General features: G+C 39.8%; 1 protein-coding gene across 2 annotated transcripts in view; it reads right to left on the bottom strand.

The window, feature by feature from the left end:
- Positions 1 to 12,688, bottom strand: part of PREX2 (phosphatidylinositol-3,4,5-trisphosphate dependent Rac exchange factor 2) — a 225,650-nt gene that overhangs the window by 92,180 nt on the left and 120,782 nt on the right. For both annotated transcript variants that reach the window (XM_039841811.1, XM_039841812.1), the window contains 3 exons: positions 11,601 to 11,762; positions 1,968 to 2,187; positions 1,252 to 1,459 (listed from right to left, as the gene is read on the bottom strand). In XM_039841811.1, coding sequence (XP_039697745.1) covers positions 1,252 to 1,459; positions 1,968 to 2,187; positions 11,601 to 11,762 — 590 coding nt within the window. The remainder of the gene's footprint in view (positions 1 to 1,251; positions 1,460 to 1,967; positions 2,188 to 11,600; positions 11,763 to 12,688) is intronic.

The raw sequence follows: 12,688 nt of genomic DNA, 5'->3' as shown, positions 1-12,688 counted from the left end.
ATTTTAATTCTAAATTGACTCATTAAAACATCAGGAAAAATAGCATAGAAAATAGTAAATATTTAAAGATACTCTTATAGAAATCTGATACATCCACTATGATGATTTTGATCTCTAAATTTCAAAGATGTATAAAATAAGAGATCATATCATTTAAGACTTTATTAGTATAATGTCTAATTGCAACAAAGGCTTAGAATAAGTTCAAACTACTTTGTCAACACTGAATTATCCATGGAAGTATGAGATGATGTTTATGTATGCGAACTACACAACACACATCCGATAGCAATCTAAATCTGTAACTCAAACCGAGGTACAATTAAAAGAGGATTAGAGGTGTTTATACCATTTTCAGATTCTACCAACTTCGGATATATTCAACGATTTCGATCCTTGAATGATGAGCAAGCATAATGTTATGCACTATGTTGATCACTTTTCGCCTTAATTTTTATAACTTTTCTCCACGAACTAGTAATTTGTTATTATTTTTACCCAGTTTTCACATGAGACACTGCGCTGCCCCAAATCCCACACTGTTTTGACCATGCACAGCTGCCTTGACTAGATGTGGAATAGAATCACACACAATGATGAGGAAAATCACCCGACAGAGTTCAGGCAACTCGCCAACCACCGAATTCTTACATAAGAATCAGCATTCATCTCTTTGGAAAAGTTACCATTAACTCTGCCTCACTTGGTAAAAACTTTCAAATTATTGCCACAACTATTTAGAGTATTGCTTAGTAGATCATTGATTCAACCGGAAGTGAAAAAAAAGTATTGGTTGTTGGTCTCAGGGATACATAATTTTGGATTTACTCATTTAAGAAGTATGGTAATGATTTGTTATATTTTATATTTTTGCTAAATATCTATCGAGTGCCTATACACTAAATACCGTGCTTTGCTCTGTAAAAGCTACAAGGAAATCCCTATACACAGTAGCCTTTCGACCATATCTTTCAATTTAATATTGTCACAATACAACTTATTTAGTGTTTTCTATACAATAAAATTTTGTCATCCTCTCCCTGGTACTAAATGCTTCCTTAAAATAAATAGCTATTGATATTTGCCATGTTCTATCACTTTTAAGGTGATAGAATGAAGAGGATCTATATGGTCTGCAAAAATCTCCTATTTTCCAAAAACTAAAGAGAGAATGATGGATGTTCAAAAGTCTCATTTTTCTATAGCTATTTTATTAGGCACGTTTAAAAATATAGTAACTAAAATACTTACTCGTCTATTTGACAAACACACATCTCCACCTCTTTCAGTGCAGTCTGCAGTTTGCACAGCAGTTTTTGATAGATATCTTGGGTTTCTAAGTCTTCTTCTTTTAACAAATACCGGAGACCGTGACCATCCTGCTGTCCCAGGGACAGGCCCGAAGGGGCCGCCATGGTCGTAATCGTGTGCTGAATGTACACCATAGGGCTCAGTTTCCCTGAGGAGGTAAAAAATCATGCCACGGTGATATTTACTACCTTTAACTTATAGTAACAATCCAGTACAATTCATTTTAGAGGTCCAGGCTTACAGAAAATAAACTGCCAAGCCAATGCTGAATTTAATTTAATTTAAGCTGATGGGGAATTGTGATTAAAAGCTAGGAATACAGTTCAATCCCACACCCTCCTGTGATGGTAGAGAATGACCTCATGCATCTCTTGCAGCTGCTTCCCTGAATGTATTTCATAGTTATAGGGCCATTTCAGACGAACAGGAGGATGAGCTGTGCCTATCATATGTGTAATAACTGCATTTTCCCTCTATAAACACTTATGCATAATTATCCAAATGATTATAGGGAGGAATCCCTACAAAAAAACAAAAAAACGCTCCTTATAAAAGTTCAGACTTGCTTATGCACCAGGAATCTGCGGGAACAGTTCTGATTGCTAAATTACTTTTTGCGATCTGATATAGTTTCAAAAGCTAACGAACCAACGTACCTTGCTCAGATTTGTTTTCTTTATCATGAGAATTGTGCTTCCTACTATCCAACTGAACACCAAATGCACTCCCCAGAGAGGTCGATGTTTTGGGATAAGAGACTTCCATCACATTGATATGGCAGTTGGTAGGACAGAAATCACTGCTGTGTAGTGGGGAGATTTTAGATTTGGCTTGTTTAAAGGTGGGCCAGGCTCGATTCTTTAGTACACGAGAAAACTGTAAATTAAAGAAGAAATAAAAAGCAGTTGAACACACAGTGATAACTCAAAACATTTCCCTTCTCCATCGTTCATAGCAAGATCCAAAGAAAAATAAATCATGTCAACTGGAATGAGTGAAGTAAATGATAAGTTGTTAGAAATTAAATTGTTATTTTAAAATCCACGCATTCTTAATAAAGCAAAGCAACACAGAGAGCAAACGCAGATGATTCCTTTGAAACTTTGATTGTAAGTTAAAAGAAATGAATTCGTGTAACCAATGCCACTTACTAGGACTCAAATTCACAGACTCCTAGCAACTGAGAGTCTGACAGAGAAATCGGTGTCCCAGGACACCAATATAGGACCTCGATCTTTAAAGCGACACAAGGTGGCAGAATAGGGTACCTGTCAGGTCATGGGTGGAAGAAGATGGATTATTCCAAACACTGTCAGCAACCCAATCCAAACCTGACGTCGGTGAGCTGGTTAGACAAGGCGTGGCAGAATGACAAGATGACAGAATCCCACCTTCTGCTCAGCTCTGCTGAGCACTGGGGTTGGAATCGGCCTGAGCACTGGTGTGCACTCTGCTTTTGTGCCATTGAGAATAAAGTGATGCTCAAAGGATTCACATGACTTCCAAGGACAGCCGCTCCACTTAAGCAATCTTGCAATCCGAATGCATCTAAGCCTTGCCACTGTCTGTATAGCTGCCCAGCGTCTGATCCGCACCTAGCTCATTTATCTCAAGCTCTCTTCCCCTTGATCGCTGTGCCCTTCCGGCCTTCCCGCAGTTCCTCTCGCACGTCATCTACTCAGTCTGTGTGCACGACTCAGAGTGCCTCAGATGTCCTTCCCTTATCGCCAAACTTCCTCTTATGCATTTTCAGGTTCTATAAAACCATCAAGAGGCCTTCCCCGGGCCCTGGTCCAGGTTCAATTTCTCTGGTTAGGTGCTAAGTCACAGCACATTGTAATCCTCCTTATAATTATGAAAATTTTTCTTATCTGTAGCTCCCTTAGCAGATGGTGACCCCCATGAGGGTAATAATGCTTATGTCTGTCTTATGCATCATAAACAGGCATCTCAGAGAGTTAAACTGGATTCCAGTTTCCAAGACAAAGGACTGAGAGCCACCAGCACCCTGTGCTGTAGTTATGTCATCCTAATAACGGATGCGATGCTGGGAAATCACCGTCTTTATCATTTTTAGTAAAATAAGGGATATGGATTAAATCAGCTCTATGCTCTTTTATTGCTTGAAAACTATAAGCAGATCTTATCTATTTATTCTACTAGTAGAGTTGTAATTTGGCCACTGAAAAAAATAAAAATTAAGACTATGACTGTGGACCATCTAACTTTTCTAGCTTAACTTCAAGAATAAAGATGTGACATCGAAAATCACATCTTAGAAATATAAGCTCACCATTAGAATACGAACTTACCTGTATATTAAACTGTGTTTTCAGATCACATGTCAGAAGCTATCTAGCTCAGAAAAGTGCTGGCATACGGTAGGATCTAAATGGAACTGAATTGAAATGCAGCACGCTATCAACAAAATTCCTAACAGAGCTGATAGTACTATAAACTCTCAGTCAAAGGTTCTTTTTCACTGCAGATGCGAGACAGAAGTCTCAGATGAGGCTCCCGCAGAAAGGCACACAAACTGATTTTGGTCGCACCATCGCCACAGCAGGCGGTTACTGTTCTCCTGCCTTCTTTCACTGTAGCCAATATCAATTCATTCAAAAATATGAAGAGACGCGTCTATTCCAGGCCCGGTGCTGAATACTGGACATGCCCCCATGGAGTTTGTGGTCTCGTAGGCAACACAGGTGCAAACAATGTTATTGTCATAGCAATTATTACAGTTATGTGTAACGTATCTGTATAAGTAGGTAGAACTATATGTATATTACAATTATGTAATAATTATAATAGCCAGAAAACTGGAAATTTTGATAGGTGCTGAGAAGTGAAGAGAAAATGTAATGAAGCGTTGCTGTGGGGCTCGGGGGGCGGGGGGGAAGGGGGAGACTCCCTTTCCAGGGACACCGGTCCCCAGAGCTTCCTGCCTATGCGCACAGTCCTCTCTCCCTCCTGACACACTCAGGAGGGGTGTGGAACCAGAAGTCTAAAGGCAGCTGACCTCTTTTGAAAGAATAAATGTCAGAGAGGAAACTTCTTTGCTAAGAGCCTCTCTTGGAGAAGGAAGAGCCTTATGAAAACAGTGTGTCTTCCATCCTGGGGTGTCCCTAGGAGAGGGGGTCGGGGCTGGAGAGACCCCACAGTCATGGGTCCTGGAAATGTGATGGATACATTTTAAAGATCAAAAATGTGTTCCCAGCATGCGTGCCCTCCTATAAATGTTTATGAGATCTTTCTGTAATGCAAACCTATAATGAAGAAGGTACAGTTCTTGTATTGACTGAGGTACGTGCAAAGAAAACGCCGTGACTGGGCCATGTAGTAGTAAATGGCCCTGTGAACACGAACCTGGCATCTTTTTAGCAACATCAAATGGAACACTGAGCTCATTAACCCACTTTGGAGAAGTTCACAAGGAAAGACAAAAGAGTTCTTTTTTATAAATAAAAATTGTCGTTTTGCATAAAACAATGTTCAGGGTGTGGGGGGCGGTGAGTAGAAACGGATGGTGCTTTAGACCCATCCTGGATAGCACAGCCACAGCCAGGCTTATTAGCGCCTTTATTCATTCATCCGACAATGATACATCTGGGGCTCCCTGCACCAGGCATGCTGGGAAGCCCAGTCAATGAAGCAAAGATTCCTGCCTTCTGAGAGGTTACATTCTAAGGAGAGAGGCAAACAGCAAACATAATAAGTCAATTATCTCATGTTAGAAGATGACAGATGCGATTCAAAACAAAACAGAGCAGGTCAGCGGGTTGGGAGCTTCAGAGGCAAAGTGAAGAATGACTTGTCGATTGCATTTGGAGCGGTCAGGGCAGGACTCACATTTAAAAAGAAAGCTGACATTTAAAAAGAAATCTCAGAGGAAGGGAGAGTCGGGGATGTGGATAGCTGGAAGAGAAGCCATTCTGGCAGAGGAGATATCCAACACAAAAGGCCCAAGGGTGGTATGGTCGGTGAGCATCAAGGAGACCAATGTGGCGGGAGCAGAAAGTGAGGGGGAGGGGAGGGGAGACAGCACAGGAGAGAGAATGGGTGGAGGGAAAGAACAGATCATGGAGGACCTCCGAGACCATTGCAAGGACTTAGCCTTTACTGTGACTGAGATTCACAGCCACGCAGAACAGACTGTAGGTGGGCGAGGGCGGAAGCAGGAAGACCAGATACAGGAGAGGTGATGGCGGCTCACCCTATACAGACTGTCAGGAATGGAAGCATTGAGAAAAGGATGCATATTTTCAAGGAAGAGCCAAGGGAATGGTGTGACAGAAAGGGGAGAGAAGAATGCATTCAAGACTTCTAGACTAAGCACTGAGAGGAGGGGTCCGATTCTGAAAGAGAAAACAACGGACATGGCAGACTGTGGAGGCGTGAAATTAGGAGTTTGTTTTTGACATGTCAAGTCTGCAATATCTATTAGACTCAAGCGGTGGGGTCAAATGAGCCCTGAGACTCTGACGCATGAAGGGCTTGGGGCGAAAAGGAAGAACCAGCAGAGGACACTGTGAATGAGCCACCAAGAAAGGACAACACTGGGCACAGGTGTGTCACAAAAAACTGCTAAAGAGAGGTACAAGGTCAATTGCATCAGATGCCACTAAAACAAGAAATATGATGACAACAGCGAATGAGCTTTGGCAAAGTATAGGTCATCGGTGACCTTAAGAAGAGCCATTTTGGTTATGTGGAGGAGATCAGAGCCCAACTTGAGTGGGTTAAAAAAGGTGACGGAGACAGAAGGTAAAGAAAGCAGGTACAGGTAGCTCTTTTCAGGATGGAGATCAAAGAAATGGCACAATAGATAGAGAGGTGTATGGGGGCGGTAGCTGGGAAATATTTATTTTTTAATATAGATAATATTAAGGCAAATTTGTATACTGATAGGAAAAAGTAATTCTTGGAAATGGAACTTCAGGTTTTTAATGCATTGGTAGTTCATTCATGTATTTTTGAACATGACAACACATTTAAATCCGATTATAGTCACTTGACTAAAAGTCAAAATGAAACATAGCTTTCCATAATTCGGTTATTACTTTTATCTCTTTTACAGAGAGCCTCCCTCTCGATTAAGTGTAAAACCCACTGGGCATGGAGTTATGAAAAGTTTACATCAGAAAATGGGGACATGGGGAGAAATTCTACCCACAACTCTCCCAATCCATAAATCAGTTTGAAGATTATGAGACATTAATAACTAAAGGTACTTGGAATAGTCAAAATAAGACTTTGCTTCCTCACTGTAATATTTTTGCAGAAACAGGAAGTCTCCCTTTAAAGCTCAGGAAATGTGTATATGGAGGAAGTAGCCCCAAATACCCCCAAAGAAGCCCAACTATGGAAGGAAGTATTCTAAAACAGAAGACTGAATTAAAAAGGGTTCCAAGGACAATTTCAGGGGAGAACATTCCTCCACACAGGGCAGTTTTATACCTGGCTCACCCACCCATCCCGCTCCAGAAATTAGAGGCCTGCTGAGGACTCATGCAGGTCTCCAGGAAGGTGTGGACTTCTCTCATATCTGTGTCGACGAACACGTGTGGTCTGGACAACTGGCTGTGAAATCAGTTAAGATTACTGCAGCCTGGCTACAGAAAACATAGAAATCCACGGATTTCTATTTTTAACATCTAAAACTTTTAGAGTCAAAATAAAGGCAAGCCAGCCCCTTTGAAATTTTAGTTTCTATGGATACATTTTATTTTACAAAAAGAGGAGTGTTTGAAGCCTTCATCTGTGACCAATAATATTTTAAAAGTAAATACGTGGAAATTAAAAATAAATATTCACAAAGGCTGTAGTTTCTGTTGATATGTATTTCATATGCAAACAGAGCTAACCTTACAAGACCTATTAATGCTATTATCTTAGGTGCCTGAATTTTGTTCAAATAGAAAAGATTCTTGACATATTCTCTTGGTTTCTCTATCTAATGAGAAAGAGAGCCAATTATTCTAAATATGTTTATGAACAAGAAGGGAAGATGAAAAGGATACCTTTTAAAGCACTTACGTCTTAGATGACTCCAAGTTTCTTTTTATTTCTAAATTAAAAATAAAAATAAGAGCATTTCATAGGACTGATACCTAGTCTGCCACTTGCCAGCTATGTGACGCTAAGCGAATTCTCAATCTCCCTAAGAAGCGGGCTAAGAGTATTCAGTACGCATGGCTGTTTCAAAGCTCAAATAATAACGTAGATACGAGAGCTTCCCATAATTCAGTGTCATTATTTTTACCATCTAAAATCACTGCCCATTACGCTCCATCTCTGCTTTCTAAGCTTCCCAGGCTCCCAATTATTTCTGAGGAAATCAATGGAAGGCATTTTGTACTCACCAGAATGGTGTTTCTGAGAATCCCCAACATCTGGGGGGAAAACCCTATACCTTTTCCTTCTAATCACCCACGACACACATTCCTTAGATTATCGCAAACTGTATTTTTGTGAGAAACCAGGGAACGACACCATCTTCATCCGCCATAACCAATTCATCACAAAGCTGTATCTATTTTATCTCCTACACATAGCTTGAATCGATCCTTTTCTCTCCTTCCCTACAGGTTCGAGTCACCATCGACTTGCAATTTACAAACAAATCTGATTTTGTCAGTTTTGTCTTTTTCATTGCCCTCAACTCAAACTCCCCTCCAATTCTTCACTGATAAGATCGACCTCGTGCCCACATCTATGCCTTCACTTACAATATCTGTTTACTCGAGTGCCATCTCTCCTTTTCACTCTGATAAATCTTTCTAATTTTTGCAGCTTATAGCATCTAGCATTTGCTGACTACTTGATCCACAATAGTTCCCCCTTTCCTGAAAAGTGATGGCCCTTGTAGTCAGATGCATACTGTTTAGCACATAAACTGTGCAGTACAGTGTCAATACAGGTAAACAAGAAACAACCTGCTTTAGAATAAAAGGGAGCAAGGTTCAAATTCCCCTGCTATTCCCAGCTGTGTGCCTTTGGGCAAGTTACTTGACCACTCAGAGCTTCCATCACTTCATCAGTGAAATAAACAATGCGTCTCATATCACTGTGTTAGTAAGATTATACAGCACATGCATACTATAAAATATCTCGTGCAATGCCTGATACCTGTAGTAGAATACCACAAACTATCGTGTGCCACATAACTCCAAGGAGCACCATCTTATAGATCAGGGTGTGGCATGCCAGCATGTCCAACCATAGTCAGTATTATTAATCCTAACTTCATGTATTTTGACCTTTCTTCCAAAGTAAATTGTAAGTGTGGGAGGGCAGGCATCCTAAGTTAAGCAACTTAAGCTCATATTGACTGTATAAAAGGTATGCATTTAGTAAATATGTCCCTATTCTTCCTGCCTCATCCTGCAAAAAATTTGCTTGAGTTTTTGACCTACTCCATGGGCTTTCATTATAGAGTGCATTAAAGATATCTGCCACACAAAACAAATAGCTGCTTCTTTTGAGAGGATATGTTTATGGGCACTGCCCTGCCATTTCCTGGCATTGCCTCTTTGAAATCCAATATGAGAGGTTTCTTTTAGAACTCAGTCCAAGAACAGCTTTGCTTCTCTTAACATGTGTATATCACAGGGGTGCTGATAAATATGTAATAGACTGTGTTTCCCTTTTTATTTTGGCCATTAGGAAACCGAAGTTCAAATATAATATTTCACTCGAGCAACCAAATAGAGTCTTAGGACCTGTTTATCTATGACCTGTCCTCTTTGGTGGTCTATACATCTATTCTAATATAGATTTACCTATAAATTTACTTGTTAATTTTCCTTCAGTATCCATTCTCTCTTTCTTCTTTTTAATAATAAAATACCCTGGGTCTTAGTTGGGCATGTGGATGCCCACTTTGAGATCGCATTTCCCAGCCTCTCTTTCATTAAATGACTAACAGGAGTGAGTGCACAACTTCTGGCTCACATCAGCAAAAAGAAACTCTTGACTCTCTGCTTCCTCTTTCTCCTTCCAAGGGTCTGTAACTTAGACACAGTGGTGGCGAGCCAACTTTGACTTTGCAGAAGAGAATAATATCCTAGTGGAAAGCAAAATTATAGAAAGATCTCTAGATGATCGTCAAGCCCCACTTCACTGGATTCCTACCAGGTTGGACTCCCACATGAGCGAAAAATAAAGCTTCCATCTCAATTAAGCCTGAGTTATCTTGGTCCTTCTTAGAGCACCTACATCAATACTGTACCTAATATGCATTGGTCCTAGTGTTTCACTTTTATTTACATAGTGTACCTTGGTCCAGGTGTATTTCTTTAAGCTACTTCCACTGCTTTTGTTGTATGAATGAAGAGAAGCACAAAGAAAATCAAAAAAAGAAAGAAAATGACACACACACTCAGTGACATGTTTGATAACCAGAATATGCCTGCCCCCATCACACCTTATACAGATCCATCTCTGAAGTAGAATGTTCTCTTTTCAAAATGTGTTCAGAAGGGAATACTATTTTGCATTTGTTTAGAGCTTTTAAATTTTACTTCAAAGCATGGTCACATCTTATAGAGACAGGAGAGATTAAAAGGAAACCTTCTGTCTTTCAACTTCAGCAAAGCATGTTCATGGAATCTATTCCAAACTCAAATAGGCGAACTGAGTCCAGTAATCATGGAAAGAGGATTAGCAGATGTGACAGTTAAGCAGCAATCTTGAACATAATTTTCCTCGTGTGAATGATCTTAAGAAATTACAATAGCAATACGTACTCAACTTAACAAGCCAAACGTTATAGAAAGTGCTTAAAGGAAAATAGAATGATCTCTCTTCTCTATGTCCTGCTCTACATGAGGTACCCAATGTTGAGGTCCCTTGGGTATCCATTCACGCATTTCCCTATTCTCACACAGACAAATATGGGCTATATGGGCTTATCTTTTATGTACTATATCAGGAATATAAAATATATACAATTAACTCATATTGGTAAACATTGAGATAAATAATATTTCCTAGTATGGTGGTACTAAATTTTAGCAACCAGCCTCATTTTAAGGAAAATAATTTAATTAGCTAGTCTCCTATTGATATAAACAGAAAAAATTGAAACCTACTATAAGATGTTTTAGAGATCAATTTCTAATAATTTTACCACTAAAATATATTCTCAAATCTGTCTAATTTTCTATCTCCTTGGAATCTTCACCAGAGTCCAAGCTACCGTCACTCACAGGACTACTGCAATGGCTTCCTACTCGTCTCTCTGCCTCTCCTCTGGCCTTTGCAAGCCATTTCTTCAGAGGGGCCAGCATGATCTTTCGAAAACCTAAATTGTATGAAGTCACCCCCTGTTTAAAAGCTTCCAATTGCTTCTCATCGATTTACGAAGAAAATCCAAACTCCTTCAAAGGTTCCAAAAGGTACCAAGCTTCTACAGCTCTTCCTGCTGGTCCCTGCCCAAGCCTCTGACCTCACACCCGGCCACTCTCCCCGTCCACTCTGGCCTTCTTTCTGCTCTGGGGCCTCTTCACCATTGGTTACTTCGACCCGGGTGCTTTCCTCTCCGATGTAAATGAAGAGTCTCACTTGTCATTCAGACACAAGCTTTCTCTAAGAGGCTTCCTCTAGACCTGCAGTCTGGCATTCCATCATGGTACTTCCCACCACTCTCCCTGTTTTGATTTCCTCAAATGTTTTCAATATTTGATTTCCACCTCCACCCCACCCCGACCCCACCCCTCTTCAAGACATTTATTTGCTTCTTTGCTGCTTCCCTACTCAAATGTAAGCACCATGAAACATCCTCTCTCTCTCTCGCTACCGAATTCCGGGTACCACGAACAGTGCTTGGCATATAAAAGGTGCTCAAGAAATATGTCAGACAAATGAAACAATCGATTTAAAACAGCCTGTGTTCTGTGCACATTCTGATTGACAGCTCTGTTCTCAAGTGTTGAAAGAAAAGAGGAAGAAGAACTATGGCATAATTTAAAAGTTTGACTTCAGAATCAGGTGGCCAGGACGCAAATTCCAACTCTGTCTATTGCAAATAAGTCATTTAATTCTTTAAGCCTCAGTTATTATATTTGGAAAACGTGGAATAATGACTAGCTTACAAGTTTGCAAAGATCAAATAAGATAACAGATTCAAAGGTATTTTAAAACTCCAAAATGTTTCATGTAACTCATATATGAATGTGATCTTTATTTTAATAAATTAGTGCACACATAAGTTAAAAAAAATCAGGAATTGAATTGAATTTGACATTTAAATAATGATTCCATGTAAAATATATACTTAGAACTTTTACCTTTTTATAACTGGATATTCGCTGACATATGTGCTCGATTTTTTCACTGCAAACGGCACTGAATTTACTCTGAAGGTCAGTAGGAATCACTTCATTTAAAGAGTTAAGGCTGGTGCAGTTTTGTACAAAATGATCATCACTTTTAGCCAGGGCTTCGAGAATCTGTAGTGAAACACACACATACACACACACACACACACACACACACACACAAAGACACACGCAAAACAGAACAAGAAAATAAAACCTTCAAAGTTAGTCAAAATTTTCACGGTCCCACAGCACAAGGTGGCCCCCCACAATGCCCTGCTTTTAGCTGCCTGGGGTTTCTGTGTTCAGTAAAACTTCAAGGAAGTGATGGACTTGTGTGTTTGTCATTTCACGTCTTACCTTCTGCTGGCTAGAAAAGGCCTGAGGGAGGTGAGTAGACTCCTAAGTTCCCTGCTGGATAAACTAGTACACTGATGTGGGAACACAGTGCCTATATTTCAGTTAGAGTTACTCAGAACATTTTTTTTCTCAATTTGATAGTAGAACAACAAAAACTAAGGAAAACCACAGAATACCCTCCTTTCTTGCTACCGAGAGCCCAGTGCAGAGAGTGCATTTAGCAAGTATTGAATAAACACAAGTTTTCTTGCTAAAGTAACAATCAATGTTCCTTGCAGTGTCTGAGCTGTATGTGATAAAAGCATCAGATAAAAGCATCCTATGATGTATTCAATTAATAAATCCTTTGGCTATTTGAATCAATTATAAGGCAGTATGTGTGTGTGTGTGTGTGTGTGTGTGTGTGTGAGCACACGTCCTACATCACTGAGAATTTCCAGTGAATGGAGAATTATTTATGTGTCGTATTTACATGTAGCATTTATGACTGTTCAAAGATCATAAGGATTACACCCTTACCTGACATTTTTATACCATTGTGTGAGGAACGTATACATGCTGCCTTTATGAACTCCCTCACCACCCCCACCTCCCTGTCTTGCAAAATATGGAGTGTGAGTTATTTGTTTAACTACTGGTCTAAAAATTAGAGCTCCCTTTACCATTAGCAGTGGGATCTTGATTAAATTTCTTAATTT

Source organism: Pteropus medius, unplaced genomic scaffold, assembly GCF_902729225.1.
Source record: "Pteropus medius unplaced genomic scaffold, Ma_sr-lr_union100, whole genome shotgun sequence".
NCBI classification, from domain to species: domain Eukaryota; kingdom Metazoa; phylum Chordata; class Mammalia; order Chiroptera; family Pteropodidae; genus Pteropus; species Pteropus medius.
The sequence above is the reverse complement of the archived record's forward strand: the minus strand, read 5'-3'. Positions and strand labels throughout refer to the sequence as shown.